Source organism: Phocoena sinus, chromosome 13 (assembly GCF_008692025.1).
Source record: "Phocoena sinus isolate mPhoSin1 chromosome 13, mPhoSin1.pri, whole genome shotgun sequence".
Classification (NCBI taxonomy): domain Eukaryota; kingdom Metazoa; phylum Chordata; class Mammalia; order Artiodactyla; family Phocoenidae; genus Phocoena; species Phocoena sinus.
In genome coordinates, this window is record NC_045775.1 from 64,263,555 (window position 1) to 64,283,821 (window position 20,267).

General features: G+C 48.3%; 1 protein-coding gene across 8 annotated transcripts in view; it reads left to right on the forward strand.

The window, feature by feature from the left end:
- The window catches only part of TET3 (tet methylcytosine dioxygenase 3), a 113,863-nt gene that overhangs the window by 85,208 nt on the left and 8,388 nt on the right, over positions 1 to 20,267 (forward strand). For all 8 annotated transcript variants that reach the window (XM_032653274.1, XM_032653273.1, XM_032653275.1 and 5 more), the window contains 6 exons: positions 4,097 to 4,190; positions 11,499 to 11,707; positions 12,886 to 13,036; positions 15,620 to 15,709; positions 16,224 to 16,361; positions 19,915 to 20,251. In XM_032653274.1, the coding sequence (XP_032509165.1) occupies positions 4,097 to 4,190; positions 11,499 to 11,707; positions 12,886 to 13,036; positions 15,620 to 15,709; positions 16,224 to 16,361; positions 19,915 to 20,251 (1,019 nt within the window). The remainder of the gene's footprint in view (positions 1 to 4,096; positions 4,191 to 11,498; positions 11,708 to 12,885; positions 13,037 to 15,619; positions 15,710 to 16,223; positions 16,362 to 19,914; positions 20,252 to 20,267) is intronic.

Below are 20,267 nucleotides of genomic sequence, written 5' to 3' on the forward strand. Positions count from 1 at the left end.
TCATTAGCTCCCTTGATTTCTCATGTGATGAAATGTTCTAGGCTCATCTCTTAAAAATATGCACAAGATCCCACCGTCTGCATTTTACATAACAACATCATGTGTATCTGTTTCCCCCTTTACTCTGATTTCATCACCTGTTATTTTTATCACATAGACATCTTTTTAAGCTCCTTCTGGAACAGGAGGGGAATGAATGATGGCTGAAAATCACCTGGACGGGGGTCTAGTTTGTGAATGATCCAGGCTGTCTCTTTCTCTAGACTTCCCGCCCAACCCTTACTCTGCAGGACCACTCCAACTGCCAGGAGTTGGCCAAGGCAAAGAGGGAAGAAAACTGAAATCCAGGGGATGTTGGTGCTTTTAGTTTATCTGGGAAAGACTGTGAAAGGAGGAGGTCGAAAGCAAGTCCTAAAATATTATCAGATTTGTTAATGGGTTCCATACCTCCTGGGTACCCAGGTCCTTGTTATAGATAATTGGAGTCAGGTGTTCAAACCCATCTCTGAGAATGGCCTGCTGCACAGGGCCACATGTCCTCTAACTGGAAAGGGGATTCTCTGCAGCCTAGGAGTTCATTAAATGTTCATTCTAGGAATGAAAGCACCAACACCGTGCCAGCAAATCCTCTGAGTTTGGGGGGGAACTGGTCTCATTAATGTGTGATAAAGGTAACCCTGAAGAATCACAACTTTCGATCAGCGGTTATCAAGCTTGAACATGCTTCAGGTCTCTGGAGGACTTGTGAAAGCACAGATCGCTGGGCCCCACCCCAGGGTTTCTGACCCAGCAGGTCTGGGATGGGACCCGAGAGTCTGCATTCCTCCCAAGTTTCCAGGGGATGCTGGTCCCAGCACCACCTTTGAGAATCACTGGCTAAGACGATGAAGTTACCCTTTAGAATAAGGTTTCAGCCTACCCTTCCAGACTTAGTTTAGGGTCTAGGAGTTCACCTGTATCCTAGCCTCTTAATGATAGGCCGGAAAGTAAGACATTTAAGAAAAAAGAACTCAATCCAGAGTTGGTTGGTTGTCTTTAAACACAGAGACAGTTCTGGTTAAAAAAAAAAAAAAAAAAAAAAAAATTCTAACTGATCAGACAGTGCTTGGCCCTTTTATTTGCTCTCAAATATGAAGTTCACTACAGGAAGCATTTCTCACAAGGATGAGACGGTGGGGAAGGTCTTGGTCAGAAAGCCCTAGTCTGTGTCCTCAGCTCACCCTCCTGTGGGGAACACGATATCCTGTCTGTTCCAGTGCGAACAGTATGGTCACCTCAGGTTGTTCTTCCCACAGCGACCCCAGGACCCACTGAGTGTCCAGGCTCTGCGCTCCTGATAGATGCTTGTGGAGCTGAAAGTTTTCCAGGAACCAAACAAAAGCAGCACTATCTGGTCTTTTCCTCTTGAGCCAGACCACGCTATATAAACTCCCCAGAGTTCTGTCTCCAAACACATTCTATAAGGGACTAACATAGCCTTAGAATTTTAATGTGGCAGTTATCAGCTTTTCACCTCATTCCTGAGGTCTTGAGTGAAATAGAGAACATTGAACTCAGAGAAACCTTAGATCAGCATTTTTTTTTTTTTTTTTGCGGTACAAGGGCCTCTCACTGTTGTGGCCTCTCCCGTTGCGGAGCACAGGCTCCGGACGCACAGGCTCAGCGGCCATGGCTCACGGCCCCAGCCGCTCCACGGCATGTGGGATCCTCCCGGACCGGGGCACGAACCCGTGTCCCCTGCATTGGCAGGCGGACTCTCAACCATTGTGCCACCAGGGAAGCCCAGAAGCATTTTTTTAAATATTTGTTTTCTTTTCCAATTACAAAAATAAAACATGTCTATAAAAGGCTGTTTTTTAAAAGTCTAGAGTGAATAAAGCTCTCTAATAATTATCCTTCTTAGAAGAAAAAAATTTTTTTAAAGTTTGACGCTTACGTTACTATTTTTTCTAAGCATTTATGAAGATACACGTATGTATATAGAGAAATTTTGAACAAAATGGGATCAAGCATACTATCCCCATGTTTGTAACTATTACCCCCCACCCCACTTAATTTCTTTCGTGTCAGTACATACAATTCTGTAGAATCCTTTTTGACAACCACATGGTTTTCCATTGCATGGACATTTATTTTATTATGTTTTATTTAGCCAGTCCTATACTGGATATTTAAGTTCTTTCTGAATTTTCTCTTGTTGATGCAACAGTGAATATCTTGTTCCTAAATCTTGGTGTACTTGTACAGTTATGTCTGAGGTAGAGATTCCTAGAAGTAGAGTGGATGAGATAAAGAATTATGTGTAACTATATATGTATTTATATAAAGAATATGTAAAACAGAATATGTAGTAGCTATGATAACATTATCCTCTATTAAATAGTATATTAAAATATGCTATGACCAAATTGGATTTATTACAGAAATATAAGGATTGTTTGCTTTAGACAGTCTGTTAAAATAGCATACCTTGTTAATTGACCAAAGGAGAAAAACCATTCAATCATCTATGTCCTTAGTTGCTAAAAATGTATTTGATATAATTGATCGATTCTTGATTAAAAATCCTTAGAACAAGGACTTCCCTGGTGGTGCAGTGGTTAAGAATCCGCCTGCCATTGCAGGGGACATGGGTTCTAGCCCTGGTCCGGGAAGATCCCACATGCCGCGGAGTAACTAAGCCCGTGCACAACTACTGAGCCACGTGCCACAACTACTGAAGCCCGCGTGCCTAGAGCCCGTGCTCCGCAAGAAGAGAAGCCACCGCAACGAGAAGCCGGCGCACCGCAACAAAGAGTAGCCCCCGCTCACCGCAACTAGACAAAGCCCGCGCGCAGCAGTGAAGACCCAATGCAGCAAAAAAAAAAAAAACGAAAAGAAAAGAAAAAAATACTTAGAACAGGAAACCCTTAGTAGAGCCCTTGAAAGTAAGGGAGTCTCTATCTCTGTCCCAAAGTCAGCAAGCTTCATGCCCAGGGATGAGTAGTTAGAAACATTTCCAGTAAAGTCAAGAAATAAGCAAAGATGCCTGCTAGTGCTTTGGAAGGGGCTGGCCAGTACAGACACAAAAGAGATGGAAATAGAGGCATGGAAAGTGGAAAGGAGGAGGTGGCAAATAACCAGTACTTGTAGACGATAATATTATTGTACTTGAAACTAAAAAGCTATTAAAAATAAGATAATTCAGCAAGATGGATGTTTACAGTATTAAGAATAATTAATATTTACTGGGCTCTTCCTTCATGCCAGGAACTTCAGAGTACTTTAATGCACTCCCTGTGGATTATCTCATTTGATCTTTTCCCAAGCCTAGGAGACAGGAACCATTTTTATATCCATACTACAGATGAGGAAACTGAGGCTTAGAGAAGTTCAGTCATTTGGCCATGGTCCTGTAACAAGGAAGTGCTGCGCTGGCACTCAGGCCCCAGCTCTCTGACCTCCAAGGCTGCACTTTAACCGCCATTGCCCCCGGGTAGCTGTGTGGTCTTGGGCAGGTCAGTTCAGCTCTGGGGGCCACAGTTTCATCACCTCTGAATGTGGTGAATCCCTGAGTGTGTGCACACATGTATGGGCCAGGGCAGGGGTGTATGCAGGAACCAGACGTGTTTACTGTCCAAGGGAATCTCAGAGCCAGTTTGTACTGGGTAGAGTCACTTCCCCCTGGCCTCAGCTATCTGTCCTCATCTGTTCAAATGTCAGTTGGGGATTGTTGAAAGAGAATAATAAGGGTTTCCCCATTTGTTTTGTCTATTGCATTTTACTGAATTTATAAATAACTAACTCTGCTAACAGGGCTGGATACACATGCCTGTGTTGAGCCTTGGGTTTGAGTACTCAGAGGTAATAATCAGAGACCTTCTGCCCTGGGACAGAGCGGAACCGGGTGGACCAGAGGCCCTGGGAGTCTGTAAGTGGAGCTGTGTCCGCAGAGGCTTTCACACGGAATAGACATTTAAATCTTTCTCTTCCTTCTCTATTGCCCCACAGTAACTAGAAACCCTAGCTGAAACACACTGAGGCTTGCCTTCTTACCACGACTTGCTCTCCTTTGGGCTTCAGCTGTGCTAATGGTGCCTTCTGTCTCCCTCTCCAGGTATGGAGAGAAGGGGAAAGCCATCCGTATCGAGAAGGTCATCTACACGGGGAAGGAAGGGAAGAGCTCACGTGGCTGTCCCATCGCAAAGTGGGTACGTGTCAAAGCTCCACAGCCCAAGCTGGGCCGGGGAGTGGAGGGCAGGCGTGTGCACTGTCCAGGGAGCTGTGAGCCAGCATCTGGTGCTGGTTAGGGTCATCGTCCCGCAGCCTCAGCTGTTAGTCCTCACTTTGTGTAAATGCCAGCCTCTGATGTCCAAGGCTGGCCTTGGAGCTGCTCTGGTCATTACGCTCAGCTCGTACTGCCCCTGTGGTTCAGGGCTGCAGAGGGAGGGAGGAGAAGCGGAAGCTGGAGATGTCATCTTGCTCAAGGCTGAGCCCCACCACGGTCCCTGTGACTCCTCTGCCCGCTTTGTGTGCCCTGGAGCTGCAGGTGTTCCTGTCTCCTGTCCACAAGAACTAAGCCTCTGGGCAGGGTCAGGGACAGCATTGCATCTGTTTTACTTCTGAGCCACTGTTTCCTATAAGGCAGCCTGTGTGTCTTGGCAGAGGGGACGTCAATGACTCAGACCCCAGTTTCACCCAAAGTTTTCTGACCTTGCCCTTCCAGTCCTCATAGAGCACTGTGGAACCAGTGCCCAAGAGCAGCAGCAAGGTTATCAGGTAGCTGTTTGCTCAGCGCTTGGTAGGGAGAATACGTGTGGAAAATAGAAGGCTCCATCCCTGTGTTCAAGCTGCTTGTGATGTAGAGACACAGGGAGTAAGATCATGGAGACTTGAATAATCGAGCTTTAACACTGAGAGGCAGACTTGGTGCTGTAGAGTTCAGGGGCAAAAGGGACACGACTGGCAGGAGGAGTGTTCAGGCAGTTTCCCAGAGAAGGTGGATATGCGTGGGGCCATATTAAATGGGCCAGGAGAAGGTAGCAGCATTCCCGGTGAGGAGAACCATGTTGACAAAGGCAGAAAGGCTGGGTGAACATACACACGGCTCACTTTGAGCGAGGGATGGTGGTAAGATGACCTTTGTCATCCTCTGTCCGTCTGCACACATGGCTGTTTTTATCTGGTCTGTACCACATGCCTTTGCACCTTTATGTTTAACGAAAATAAAAGGTGTCTGAACCTGAACTACCACATATCCGTTTGTAGCAATTTTCAGACAGTAGTGAAGAATTATCTGGAAAAATTTGGAATACTTAAGAGTATTCACAGGTATGTAGAAGCATGTTGCCCCGACCCTTGTGAAAGATGGTCCTTACAGTGGGAGGTTGACTATGTCTGCAGCTGATCGGGGTGGGGTGTTATCCCCTCAGAGAACCTGTTAGAGAAATGGCATTGTCCCTCTCTCCTGCTAATTCAGGCAGTTGTTGAGGAATTCCAAAGTCTTGGGCAAGAGACTGAAGATCCTTGGGGCGTAGGTAGAGATAGGGACTTCTCAGCTTCAGAAACAGCACCTTAAAGAAAGAAAACACCTGGCTATGTGGATGGTGTTGAGGATGAGAACATGCATTTCCAGTCCCCAGACACCCATGGTCAAGCTTTAGCTCTTGACCAGCACTTGTATGTCTCTGCTGAGGGCTGAGGAGGAAGTTGCCCAGGTAAAGCGTGAGATCAGTTTCCGGGGCTGTGAGAGGAAAGCAGAATGATGGGGGAGGAACTTGGTCCTCAGAACTTTGGTCCTCCAGAGTCTGTGGACAAATGCCCAGAGCAGGGCACATGTAGCACGGTGCTTTGTCCAAAGGTTGGAATAACTTGTGGGTATCACCAAGTCTGGTGGGGGATGCCAGCTTTGAAAGAAAAGCTTAGATAGAAGGGAATACATAGTGACAGAGAGGTGAGGAAATTCTGTATCTGATGAGTGAAGATAAAAGGAGAGAGGAAAGAAAATTTTTTTATGAGAAGAGTGGTAGATCATAGAACAGTTACAGTGGCAAGAAAAAGGCCGTGCTGAGTTGTGGGGTTTTTTTTTTTTCCTCTTTTATAACCATCTCTCATAGTGTGGTGGACTTCTCTTATTTTTTGCCTACACAGCCACCAAATACCCTATGTATTTTGGTTGTAGAGCTCATCTAGAGTTCCACCTCCTTGGAAGTTAGAGAAGAGGCAGGTGTTCCCTTTCCCTGCCCCCCACCCCTGGAGAAGTGACCCACAAATGCTAAGAAGGACAGATTATCCTTGGTGGCAGCATGGCATCAAGAGCGCAGGAAGTGGTCCATGGCCACGGGGGACTGGCAGCATCCAGCTGCCTGTGGTGGACAGTGCCTTCTGTGGCTCTCCCCACTTCCCCTGTCCCATGTCTAGAGCCTGGGTTTTCTTTCCAACTGGGGTTCATGTCTGTGTTTGCAGCCTGAACCCCCAACCAATACCTTCATTACAAGCAGTGTACCTGACGAGCTCTAGACTTAACCGGCTAGGATCTTGGGGGACAAAGCTGAGGTGCATCATGGATGTCCAGCAAATGTGTGTTGAGAGAATGATCTAAGAAAGCAATGGGGACTACCCAGAGAGCCTGCTGGTAGTCTCTGATTTTAAGGTGGCCTGTACAAAGTATGGAAGTCACCAAGCACGGGAGTAAGGGAGTGACCCATGGAGCATTCCAAAGGCTCAGAATAAACAGAGGCATGCCAGAAGCAAACACTGCAGATGGGAAAAATGGGCTTTTGGTAGAAGAATCATAGAGATACTGCTTTGCCAGCCTGTAAAGGTAACAGGTCAGAAGGCAGATATTTGAAGACCCTTCAGGGGCATGGTAGAATAGACTTGCTGGGGAACCCCAGTAGTTGGAACTAAGTACCAAGGGTGAGAGTTATGGGGGAACAGATTTGAGTTTCTGCCTGGTGCTGTTCGAGGTTCAGTGCTCAGGGAATTCCTGCCCAGAATCTAGGTGATTTGTTTACAGTCCTGTGACGGCATGGGAACAGTCTGTGTTGCCGTGCTCGAGTGTTGGTTTGTTCACACCTTACGTTGGCCTTTGACTTTTGCACTTTGTGTATTTCACCCTGCTGGGTTCCTTCATAGAGTGTGGATAGGGAGCTCCGCTTTGTTATAGCTTTTTTGAGTGTACCCAAAGGCCTGTGAGGGTGCCACAGGGCTGTCTGCTCATGCCTGGTCCACCTTTATGTGTTTGTCGCTTGGGAAACCCAAAGGGCGTGACCTCAATCTCAACTTTGACAGGTCGGGTGTCTCTGTGTGCTCTGAACGTGTGTCGCACATGAGTGCAATTAGTCGATGCCCTGTCCAGGCAACGAGCGGAGGTTGACAAGTGTCTCAGAAACCCTAGTACCTACGATGTGTGCAGTTGCCCATGAAATGCCCGGCTCAGTCTGCAGTAGGCCAGTCACACAGGGGTATGATTAATGGCATGTTCGTATATTTACTGAGCCACAGAAACAATTTTATAAATAATGATGTAATCGATGCTTCCACCAAGGGTGAGGGTGGTGGACACCATTATTGCTGTGGCTCAAAACAGGAACTCTTGGCCCAGTTGTATGTTTTGTTTAGCATACAAGGTGTCCTTTAAATTTTTGAAGCAAATTCTAATACATGCTGCATCATGGATGAAGCTTAAGGACATTATGCTAAGCGAAATAAAGCCAGTTATTAAAGGACAAATGCTGTATGATTCCACTTCTATGAGGTACCCAGAGTAGTCAGGTTAATAGAGTCAGAAAGCAGGATGGTTGTTACCGTGGGCTGTGGGCAGGGGAGGATGGAGAGTTAGTGTTAAATGGGTGTAGAGTTTCTTTTTGGGAAAATAAAAAGTTCTGGAGGTGGAAGAAGTTCTGGTGATAGTTTGCACAACAGCGTGAATATACTTAATGCTACTGAGCTGTACACTTAAAATGCTAAATTCTAAGTTACGTATATTTTACTACAATTTTAAAAATTGAATTTGGTGTTCCTGTGTTTAAAAGGAGAGATTTCATGTGAAAATCTGGATTTCTGTTTTCTTCTTGCAAAACTGGAAGAGGTAGGTATACTTGGCTGGAGTTCCCACCAAGCAGTGGTCGATGGAGAGAGGTCTGGCTTCCCACCCCCACCCCCCACCCCCAACTCTTTAGTTGTACATCTGGCCTGCTTTCCTTATTGGTGTTTCCTGCCCGGTGGCTCTCTCAGCATCTCCCTGCACTGACGTACTCATGACCAAGTCTGTCTCCAGCCCAGACGTCTCCTGACCTCCACACCCATTCTGTTGGGGCTGCTTAGAATAGCCACTCCAGTGTTCCAGAGTGCCTGTGGCCTCAGCATGCCCCCTGCTAACCTGCCAGGAAACACGGCCCACACTCACCCACTTTTCTGCGCCACGAAACGTGGAAGTGATTTAAGACTTCTCCCTGTCCCTCAGCTCCTATAGTCAGGTGGTCCCAAAGTTCCCTTTCTTCTAAAGGTCTCTAGAATCCATTCCTTTTCCTGTTTCATTCAACCCATTGTCCTAGTTCCGACTTCATCTGTTTTGCTTGTGTTAGGTCAGTGGTCTCCCCATTTCACCCCTCTCCTGACTATCTGTGCTCCTTTCTAAAGCATGTAGCTATGTATATAAGTGAGCCCCCTGCTTATAGTCCTTTGTAGAAGCCCCACCTCGAGTCCTTGTCCCTCCTCCTGCCACTCAGAGCCCTTCCCAGTCTCCCCTCTTCACAGGTCCCCACATCTTATCGAGTCACAGAATTCCCTGGAATTTTGGGGGGAGATTCAGCCACCTCATCCCCCACTCCTGGACCCTTTGCCTTGACACATCTTTGTGTGAGCCAGGACGGTGTTTAGGGAATGAGTGAAGAGGAGAGCAATGCCCAAGGCCCGTGCTTTTTCGTTTTGCTTTGTGTTTATTTTAATTTTTTTTTTTTTTTGCGGTACGCGGGCTTCTCACTGTTGTGGCCTCTCCCGTTGCGGAGCACAGGCTCCGGACGCGCAGGCTCAGCGGCCATGGCTCACGGGCCCAGCCGCTCCACAGCATGTGTGATCCTCCCAGACCGGGGCACGAACCCGTGTCCCCTGCATCGGCAGGCGGACTCTCAACCACTGCGCCACCAGGGAAGCCCGCTTTTTTTGTTTTTAAACAGCCTTATTGAGATATAATTCACATACCATACAATTCACTCATTTAAACTATATAGTTCAATGGGTTTTGGTATTATTAATTTTTTTTAATTGTGTTAAAATATACATAACATAAAATTTGGCATTTTAAAGTGTACAATTCAGTGGCATCAATTACATTCACATTGTTATGCAACCATCACCACAGTCTATTTCCAAAACTTTTTCATCATCCCGTACTGAAACTCTATACCCATTAAACAGGAACTCCCCAAACCCTCCCTCTCCGCCATCCCAGCCCCTGGTAACCACCATTCTACTTTCTGTCTCTGTGAATTTAACACGTACAGGTACCTCATGTAAGTGGAATCATACAGTATGTGTCCTTTTGTGTCTGACTTGCTTCACTTAGCATAGTGTTCTCAGGGTTCACTCATGTTGTAGCATGAGTCAGACCTTCGTTCCTGTTCAAGGCTGAGTAATTGAATTGAATGGACGTGCCACATTTTGTTCATCCATTCGTCAGTTGACGGACATTTGGGCTGTTTCTGCCTTTTGGCTATTGCTAGGTAATGCTGCTCTGGCCATGGGGGTACAAGTACCTGTCCAAATCCCTACTCTCAATTCCCTTGGGTGTATTCTCAGTTGTGCCTGGTTATATTTGTTTAAATTTTTGAGGAACTACCAAAAACTGGTTTCCACAGCATCAAGACCCTTGCTTTTTAACTAAAAACATACAGATATGCACCGTTTTCTCTGCAGATGTTTTAGGACAACATAAAAAATCTCTGAATATATTTTGGCTTATAATTTTATCTATGTTTTGGGTTGGCCAAAAGGTTCGTTCGGCTTTTTCCATCAGTTGGCCCTAGCAGCGTTTAGTTGTCTTTAACTTCATTCGAAACAATTGGATTGGATTGTGACGGCTGCCATATCAGAGTGCATTAAAAAAAAAACACATCAAAATGGGTGAATTTTTGCGTAGACATTTTAATATTGAAGATGGAAGGGAAAACAACATTTTTGGCATATCATGATTTATTATTTCAAGAAAGGTAACAACGCAAAAAAATATTTGTGCGGTGTGTGGAGAAGGTGGTGTGACTGATCACCTGTGTCAAAAGTGGCTTGTGAAGTTCCGTGCAGGAGATTTCTCGCTGGACAGGGCTCCACAGTCGGGTAGATCTGTTGAAGTTGATAGCGAATCAAATCGAGATATCAATTGAGAACAATCAACGTTATAACCACGCGGGAGATAGCCGACTTACTCAGAATATCCAGATCAAGCGCTGAAAATCATCTACACCAGCTTGGTTACGTGAATCGCTTTGATGTTTGGATCCCACATAAGTTAAGCGAAGAAAACCTTCCTGATCGTATTTCCACGTGTGATTCTCTACTCAAACGTGATGAAAACATTCTGTTTTCAAAACAAATTGTGACGGGCGATGAAAAGTGGACACTGTACAATAATGTGGAATGGAAGAGATCGTGGGGCAAGCCAAGTGAATCACCACCAACCACACCAAAGGCCGGTCTTCATCCAAGGAAGGTGATGTTGTGTATGTGGTGGGATTGGAAGGGAGTCCTCTCTTACGAGCTCCTTCTTGAAAACCAAACGATTAATTCCAAGTACTGCTCCCAGTTAGACCGACTGAAAGCAGCGCTTGATGAAAAGCGACCAGAATCAGTCAACAGAAAACGCATAATCTTCCATCAGGGTAATGAAAGACCGCATGTTTCTTTGATGACCAGGCAAACACTGTTACAGCTTGGCTGTGAAGTTCTGGTTCATCTGCCATATTCACCAGACATTGCACCTTTGGATTTCCATTTATTTAGGTCTTTACAAAATTCTCTTAATGGAAACAATTTCAATTCCCTGGAAGACTGTAAAAGGCACCTGGAACAGTTCTTTGCTCAAAAAGAAAAAGTTTCAGGAAGATGGAATCATGAAGTTGCCTGAAACATGGCAGAAGGTAGCGGAACAAAAGGGTGAATATATGGTTCAATAAAGTTCTTGGTGAAAATGAAAGATGTCTTTTATTTTTACTTAAAACCCGAAGGAACTTTTTGGCCAACTTGATATTCTTATCCCTAAGTCTATATACATCACCAATGACTCAGGTTTTGTAGTAATTGTTTTTCTATTTTGCTATTTAATGTTTTTCCTTCCCTAATTATAATGGCCCTTTAGCCTGTGTGATTGCTGTCGCCGAGGTGTGACGCCCCTGGTACACTGCCCTAAAGATCTGCACCCGCAGGTCTTTTGGGCAGAGGTGAGGGTGTGTGGCATCCATGCAGAGGATCATGGGTGCCCGGCTCCTGTGATTCACAGCACCCCCCGCCCCACCTCCCTGCAGGTGATCCGCAGGCACACGCTGGAAGAGAAGCTGCTCTGCCTGGTGCGGCACCGGGCAGGCCACCACTGCCAGAATGCCGTGATTGTCATCCTCATCCTGGCCTGGGAGGGCATCCCCCGAAGCCTCGGAGACACCCTCTACCAGGAGCTCACTGATACCCTCCGGAAGTACGGGAACCCCACCAGCCGGAGATGTGGCCTCAACGATGAGTATGTGGACGGTCCCAGTGGGCAGGGGTGGGGCAGTGGGGTCAGGGCCCTTTGTGTCCGGCCAAGTTAGGACTGTGGTGGAAAGAATGCTTACCTACGGATCTGGCCTGGGGTCTGGCCCTGGCTGGGGAGGGTCCCTTGACTCAGCTTAGCTTTGCTTTCCGCCCCAGATTGACTCTGAGGCTCTAATAGTGGTAACAAGTGTGGAAAAGTGTGAGTGCCCCGCTAATACAAGGCATCAGTGGTACTCACAAGACCTACCCTTATGGGGTCCCCTCCCCCATTTTTTAAATTAAGATATTTTTACTTACAGTAAAATTCATCCTTTGAGGTGTACAGTTTGAAGAATTTGACAGATGTTTACAGTCATGTAGCCACTGCCACAATGAAGATATAGAAGAGTTCCATCACCCCCCAGACTCCACCGTGCCCTTTTATAGCCAGGCGCTTCTCCCCACCCCTGGCAACCACAAATCTTATTTCCTGTCCCTGTAGGGTTGCCTTTACAAGAATGTCATATGAATGGAACCATGCATCATGTAGCCTCCCGAGTCTTGCTTCTTTCCCTGAGCACAGTGTTTCTGAGTTTCATCTATGGATGTGTGTATCAGTAGCTCATACCTTTTCACCACTGAGCAGTATTCCACTGTGTGGGTGTGTCACGATTTGTTTATTCATTCCCCAGTTGGAGGGCATTTGGGTTGTTTCTGGATTTTATTAAGTGTTGGATGGTAAAGTCAGTGTTCATTTGTTTAAAGGCCTGTCAGCACCTGGGCCTGCAAGAAGCAGGCATGTTCAAACTCTGTGGTTCACATTATTCCCATTTGTGTGGTCTGTGTTGGAGCTGGTCAGGATATTAAAGTTAAGGCAAAGTGTAAACGTTATTGGGTTTTTGATTAGATCCTCCCCAGCCATCTCAAACAGCCCGTGTGCTTCTCCCCGCAGCACACTCTCAGACTTCAGGCTCAGGGGTGGGAGCCAAACAGGCTGCTCAGAGCTGATTCCCTGCCCACAAGGGTAGAGATTTGGGAAAGGAGTTGAGGTCAGGGAAGGATGTCATGGCCGTCACTGGGAGGCCAGTGGATGCCAGGCCTCAACAGGGCCTCCCCCCGAGGGAGGGGGAAAATTCCAGAACTAAAAATGTGCCTTGTATGCCTAACATGTGATATATGTTGCAGCCGTACCTGCGCTTGCCAGGGCAAAGACCCAAATACCTGTGGTGCCTCCTTCTCCTTCGGTTGTTCCTGGAGCATGTACTTCAATGGCTGCAAATACGCTCGGAGCAAGACTCCTCGCAAGTTCCGCCTCGCGGGGGACAACCCCAAAGAGGTGAGCACAGCCCCACAGGGAGCATGGGACCCTCCCACTCACCCTGTTGCACCTACTGCCTTTAATAGTCCCGGCGGGATGTAGGATTAGCACACTGTGACTCAGATGTGTAGAAAATGGAACTTCCTTTCTTTTTTTTAAACTGACCTTATCTTGCAGTGAAATAAGGTATGTGGGGTGTAGTGTGGAGGGATACGATGAGTGAGAAATTAGACTTACCAATTACAGGTACCTCAGACTCCTGCAGTTTAGAAAAGTCTCTTTAAGGTAAATGTTCAGATTCCTCATTAGAACTTGACCCTCTTAAAGGGTTATTTCTCCCCTCCATTCTTCTCAAGACATCTTTCTGGGTGTGACGTGTGGCACAAAGAGGGGCCACTGGGCCTCAGGCCACCTTCTGGCCGATGCTGGATGTCCCCGAGGTGTCCCTCATCCTGCCTGGCTGCTGGGCCCACATCTCTGTGCACTTGTCCAGTTGTCTAGGTCCTTGGTGTCTCCTTCCTTGCTGGGGGCCTGGCACGGTCCTCGGGCACTGGTCTGGCATCCACATGGTATGGCCACTAGGCCTGAGGCCTCCTCCCGCCCACCAGAGCTCCTCCGCAACCCAGTGACAGCAGCACAAGGGGCCTCAGGGTCTCCTCTGCAGGCCGAGCTTAGGCTGGGAACCAGAAGCGTCAGGTCAGGTCACCTCCCACTCTGCCACTTCTCTGTTGCCCTGGTTATGAGGGCCATCCCGAGGGGGTCTCCACTTGGAGTCCAGATGCAAAGCAGGCATAGGCCTGAGTGGTCTCTCTGTCATGTCTCCTCCAGCCTCCCTGCCTTCTGCCTCTGCTGCTGTGAGAAGGGTGCTGGATCCAGGCAATACCTTGATCCCAGCCTCTACCTTCCAAACCTCTCCAAGCTCCTTTTACCAGAAGGGCTTCCCCATTTCCCGGGAGACAAGGACTCTCCCGGGGCACATTTTTTTTTTACACCACATGTAAATTTCTATGCTCAGACTTCCAAGCTTTGCTTTTCAGAAATAAAAGGAAGCACGTCCAAATTTAGAACCCTTTTTTCCCCTCAAAGCCCAGCTTTCTGACTATTACACAACCTAGTCTAAGAGTCTGATTTGACACTAGACTTTTAACTTTTGGCAGTGCCTGGCCTCCCCCAGAAGCAGCAAATGCAGTTGCTTCAATGAATGGAGGGGTCCCAGTGCCGCCAGGAGCTAGGAATTACCATGAATGAAAATAATTGCTTTAATTTCTCACAAATACTTTCCCTGTTCCATCAGCTACCATTTCCTGTGCACTAAGTGCTGGGTACTCCGCCCAGCACCTCACAGGTGTCTCAGTTAATCTCTTGACAGCCTGAGGATCTAGGCCCTGTTACTGCTCCCTTTACACGTGAGGCAAATGGTTTGCCCAGGGCCATGTGACGGTGATGATGAAGTCAGCATTTAAACCCTGGCCTGTGTTTCCCCAGAGCTCACAAGCCTCACCCCCGTGTTGTGCTGGCTTCCGGCCCACTATGCTGGTGGCAGCGTCTGGAAGGCAGCCAGGGAGGTGCAGTGAGGCTGGCTGGCAACTCTGGCCGCCCTGCTGGACAGACAGCTGAGCCACTGGTCTCACCCTTCCATTTCTAATTCTGTGAGTTTGGTACCTTTTTTCTTCCCTCTTCCTCTTCTTTCTTCTCCATAAACTCTCCATGCCTATGCTCAAGGCTGGCTAGGAGCCCCCATAGCCCAACTTGTTACCCTCAGAGAGCCAGAGAGAGGCTGCAGATACCTTAAACTCTCTGCCAGTCTGAGGGCTGCTGCTCTGTCGAGGGCAGCGCTATCCAGTGGAACTTCCTGTGATGATGGAAGTGTTCTCTGTAGAAAACACAGCCATGGGAGCCACATGTAGCCACTGAGCATTTGAAAGGTGGCCAGTGCAGTGGAGGGGCTGGATTTTTTTTAATTTTTAAATTAAAAAAAAATTAATTTAAAAAAAAATTTATTTAATTTTAATTAAAATGAATTTATATTTCAATAGCCACACGTGGCTTGTGACTAAACACATGAGATGGTGCGGGTCTAAAGGACAGAACATTGTGGTCTGGCCGTGTACCTGGCTGGTGATGGGCGCCGGGCCTAGCTGGCTGTGGGATTTCTAGCACGGGCCTCACCCACCTCTCCCTGCCTTTATTTACCTGTCTGGACCACTGCAAGAAGGACCCACGCCTGCCGCTCGTGCTTGTACGTGCCTGCCATCCCGCACCTCTGACCCAGGGTGTTGAGCAAGTGCTTAGCAAGGGCAGGAACCTGTTCTAGGTGTTCTGAGCAGCACTGGGCTGGAGCCTGGCAGGACAGGTGCTTAGTAGTCAGGGTGACCAGACCCTCAGGCAGTGTCTTTCCTGGTGAGCTTCAGCGTCTCCAGCATTAAAGCAGACCTGGCACCCCTCCCAGAGGGAACACCATAAAGATACCTGATGGCACCTTACTTCCTACCTTCCCAGTGGCAACCCGGCAGTGGTTCTAGAATGGAGGTCAATTTCCAGTGTGCAGAGTTTGCCAGGCAGGGCTGCTCTGGAGGTGTGTGACTGTTCTTCTGTCCACAGGAAGAAGTGCTCCGGAAGAGTTTCCAGGACCTGGCCACCGAAGTTGCTCCCCTGTATAAGCGGCTGGCCCCCCAGGCCTATCAGAACCAGGTACTGAGTCTTGGGCTGTTCTGTGCCCACATGTCACCCACATCTCTGCCCAGGCTCCCTGAAGTGGGGGAACAGCGGAGTGGGTTCCTTGCAGGAAAAGCCCAGCCAGAGCTAGAGCAGTGATCTTTGTCAAGGTCTTTGTTAAGATCCCTTGTTTACACCAAGCTAACCACATCCCAGGCTGTCTCTCCTGTATCCTTGGTCTCTGTCTCTCTCCCCTTAATAATCCTCCACCTCCTCTGCTCTGGTTTCTACTGGGGAGGCTTGAGTTTCTCTCACCTGTCACTGCTGCACCCCATAGACGAGGTGAGAGGGACTTGAGATGACCCAGAAGGAAGTAACCCCTTATAGGGACTTCAGCCAGAAAACCTCCCTCCTACAGCCCAAGTACAAGATGGCTGTGGTCCTTAACCTCCTTCCTCCCTCCTTCCCTCTAAGACCTGGCCTCCCCCATGCCGAATCAGGGCCACTCACCTCAGGTCACTCGAGCAGCTGTCCTTGGCCATCCACACAGGTGACCAATGAGGAAATAGCGATTGACTGCCGCCTGGGGCTGAAGGAAGGGCGGCCCTTCTCAGGGGTCACGGCCTGCATGGACTTCTGTGCCCACGCCCACAAGGACCAGCATAACCTCTACAACGGGTGCACGGTGGTAAGGAAGCCTGTGACCTGTCACAGCCCCACCTGAGAGACGATCCTGGGAGGGCGCACACCTGTTCTCTGCAGATAGGTGGGCTCAAGGCAGGGAGGGACCCTGCCAGACTACCTGCTCCTGCCCACTTCTCTGGGAAATGCAGGGGCAAGGCTGGCTTGGGTGCTGCAGAATGCCACCTCTTGGGCACCCAGTGTCTCCCAGTTCTCTAAAGTGTGGCTCCAGGTCTCTCTGAGCACTAGGATTTAAGTCCAGACAACCTTTTGATTCATTCATTGAGCAAATGTTTATTGAGCCTCGGGTACTGCTCTAGATGCCGGGGGATACACTGGACAGAGTGCTGCCAAAAAATGTGATATAATGTCCAGTAGCAAGGAAGGCTGTGAGGAGGAGATGAAGTAGGGTAAGGGACGAGATGACAGCAGATGCTATATTAGATGACATGGAGAGAGGCCTGTATGAGGAGGGGCACCTGAGCAGAGATGCGGAAGTAAGGGACTGAATGCGTGAGGGTGGGGTGCTCCAGGCAGAAGGACCAGCACAGGCAAAGGCTCGGAGGAGTGAGATTAGAGGGGCGGGCAGGGGTGGGGTGAGGTCACAGGGAGCATGGGAGGCTGGGAGGGCTGTGGGTTGTGCTCTGAGTGTGATGGGAAGCCCTGAGATCTCATTTATAAAGTCGGAAGCACTCTTGCTCCTGCAGATGGAGAATAAGATATGTTGGGGTAGGGGTGGGTGGGGGAGAATCAGAGCAAGCAGGCCAGGTAGGAGGCTGAGACACTTGTCCAGGCCAGAGGTGACAGGGCTTGGGCAGGAGTGAGGGTGGGGTGTGGGGAGTAATCGGACAGGTTGTGGGTTGATCTTGAAGGCGTAGCTGAGAGTAATTGCTGTTGGGGTGGACCTAGGATGTGTGAGTCGCTTGAGCAACTAGGCAAGTGTTGGTGTTTACTGAGATGTAGAATATCAGGAGAGACCAGTTTTGGGGTGAAAATCAGTCATTCTATTTTGAGATGCCTGCTAGACGTCCAGGTGGAGATGTAGAGTAGGCAGGGGAGAGGGAGGGTCTGGAGAAATGAATTCGAGACTGGAGAGCACTGAGTTCATAGCTAGTGGAGAGCACTGAGTTTATAGTTAGGGCCGTGAGCCTGGATGCTGGCCCCAGAAGAGTGAGTGCAGATGGAAAAGAGAGGAGGTTTGGGCTTGGGTGGGGGCACCCTGGAAGGGGTACTGTGGCTGTCTTCTCTGCTTTTTAACTAGGTCCTAGGGGACAGGGCTCCCAGGGGGGCTGTGGAAGAGGCAAGGGTACGGGCATGTTCAGCTGAAAGGGGCTCCCAGAGTCGGTATAGCTTGTGTCCCCAAGTGGATGAAGGGCCCAGCCCTAGGATTTCATTTCTCCACCTTGTCCTCCTTCCCCACGTCCAAGACTGAGAAGCAAGATGGGGCAGGCTTCTGTCTACACTGTATCGTGAGGGTCTCTAGCTAAAGTACAGAGAAAGAAGGACGGGCCCTCCAGGATTGGGAGAGGCGCGGGGAAGGCGGATGGGGCACCGAGAGATAGGAGCACAGGGAGGTTATTTGGATCCCAGAGCTTCCGGAGTTTGGAGTGAAAAAGAAGTTTTTTTCCAAAAATGAATAATATTTTTTGTTCTAATTAAACAGTTATTTATTGTAAAAAATAATTTGAATAATACGAGAAAGTATAAAGTAAAAACGCCTGTTATCTCACAGGTAACCTGTGTTAGCATCGAGATGACCATCCATTCAGACACCTGAATGTATGTGTGTGTGCACAGTTGTATACATTTTACACATTATGTGTGTGTGCTGTTCCATGATCTTGCTTTTCTGAACTCCAGAATATGTGGTGGACAACTTGCTGGTCCATGGATATAGGCAGCATGTTCTAAGGCTGTGTGTGTGGCCGTGCCACCACTTATCAACCAGTCTCCTGTGGACGGCAGTCAGTGCTTTCAGACTCCTCTGTAGACCACAGGGAGGGCGTCCTCAGCACAGCTTTGTGCAGTGGCCCCAGGATAAGGACACTTACAGCCCTGGAGTCCTCATTTGGCAGCTCACTGGGCAGCAGCAGGGTCTGTCAGGAGGCAGAGAGGGGAGAGAATAGCCCAGAGCTTTACTGGGGATTTCGTGGAAAGGGATGGGCAAGGTAGGATAAGTAAGCTGAATAAGCTGAGGATGGAGAGTTTGAATAATTTCTGCAGGCTCTGGGCTATAGAGGTGGTCCCTAGTTGTCAATACCTAGCCCTGGGGTGATTTAAGGCAGAGAGAATATTTGCTTGGTGTGTGAGAGTTTTATGAAGGAGATGGTTGAGGGTGGGAACTCTGGGTTGGTTGGTTTGTGTATCAGAGTTGCACTGGCAGGGGATCATTTGCTATCTATAGGAATTAGCTAGTCTTAGGGGAGGGACAGTCCCTCCAGGATCAAGACCCCAAATGCCAGAACATCAGGAATACAGATAATAAAATATAGTCAATATAAGAGTAAAGCGTAAACGAGAAAAAAAATCAACCAAACCTTATTGATAATCAGAGAAACACATACCAACGACGAGGTACATTTTGATAACAGGCGAAAGTTTTAAAGAAATTCATAGCAAAAGTATAGGAAAATTGAAACTCATTCTGCCAGGGTAAGTGAAACACTGACGATCGTCATTTCGGAGCGCAGTTTGACAATCTGTGGCAGTTCTCCCTTACGGCTTTTATTCTAAGGAATTAAATTCAGTGAAAAGGATAAAAGTAGTATTTATGATAGGGAAACAGGTTTAAGTGGTCATGAGGGATTAGTTAAATTAACACACTGATACAGTGGAATGATAGTGTGTGGCTCTTAAATCATCCTGGAGAAGCATACGTAACGTGTCAGAAAATATACTGTGTTAAGAAAAAGAAGTTATTCTACAGCTGTATGCATAATATAAATGATCCTATTTAATTATTAAAAAGTGAGTGTGTTCTTAATAACATTAAAGTCTAAAAAAAAAAAAAGTGAGTGCGTATATGACCAAGTACGTGCAAGGGTTATTTCTAGTTGGTGGGATTATGGAGATAATGTTTATGTCCTTTGTGCTGGCCTACATTTTCTACAACCAGCACATAAATAATTTTCAATTTTAAGGGCAAAAGGAGGCTGAGTGTTGAAGGCAAGGAGGATAATGGTGGAAGGTCCGAGATCTGTGTGATGACATGTAATGGCCATGACGGCAGTGGAGGGCAGAGCACATCTCCCAGTCGTGACCTGGCCCCTTTCTGGCCTTGGGACCCTGAGCCGGTCATCTTATCCCCCCAGAGCCTTGCTAGACAAAGTGAATGGATGTGCTTTGAAAACTGTCGAGCAGACTCTGAGCGCTGGTGATACCGTTACTCTGTAAAGCAAGACAAATGCGCTTTTTAGATTCTCCGGAAAGTAATAGTGGATAGCTGGGGCCGGGACGGTGTGGGGAAGGGGCGGCCTTGTGTGCGGGATGCTCAGCCCCTCCCGCTCAGTGTCTGGCTACCCCAAGCCCAAGCACCCTCCCCGTCTCTGTGTTTGGGGCAGGTCTGCACCCTGACCAAGGAAGACAATCGCTGCGTGGGCAAGATCCCCGAGGATGAGCAGCTGCACGTACTCCCCTTGTACAAGATGGCCAACACGGACGAGTTTGGCAGTGAGGAGAACCAGAACGCCAAGGTGGGCAGCGGGGCCATCCAGGTGCTCACCGCCTTCCCCCGCGAGGTCCGGCGCCTGCCGGAGCCTGCCAAGTCCTGCCGCCAGCGGCAGCTGGAAGCCAGGAAGGCGGCAGCCGAGAAGAAGAAGGTTCAGAAGGAGAAGCTGAGCACTCCTGAGAAGCTCAAGCAGGAGGCCCTGGAGCTGGCTGGCATCCCCACTGACCCAGGTGTGTGGGGGGAGGG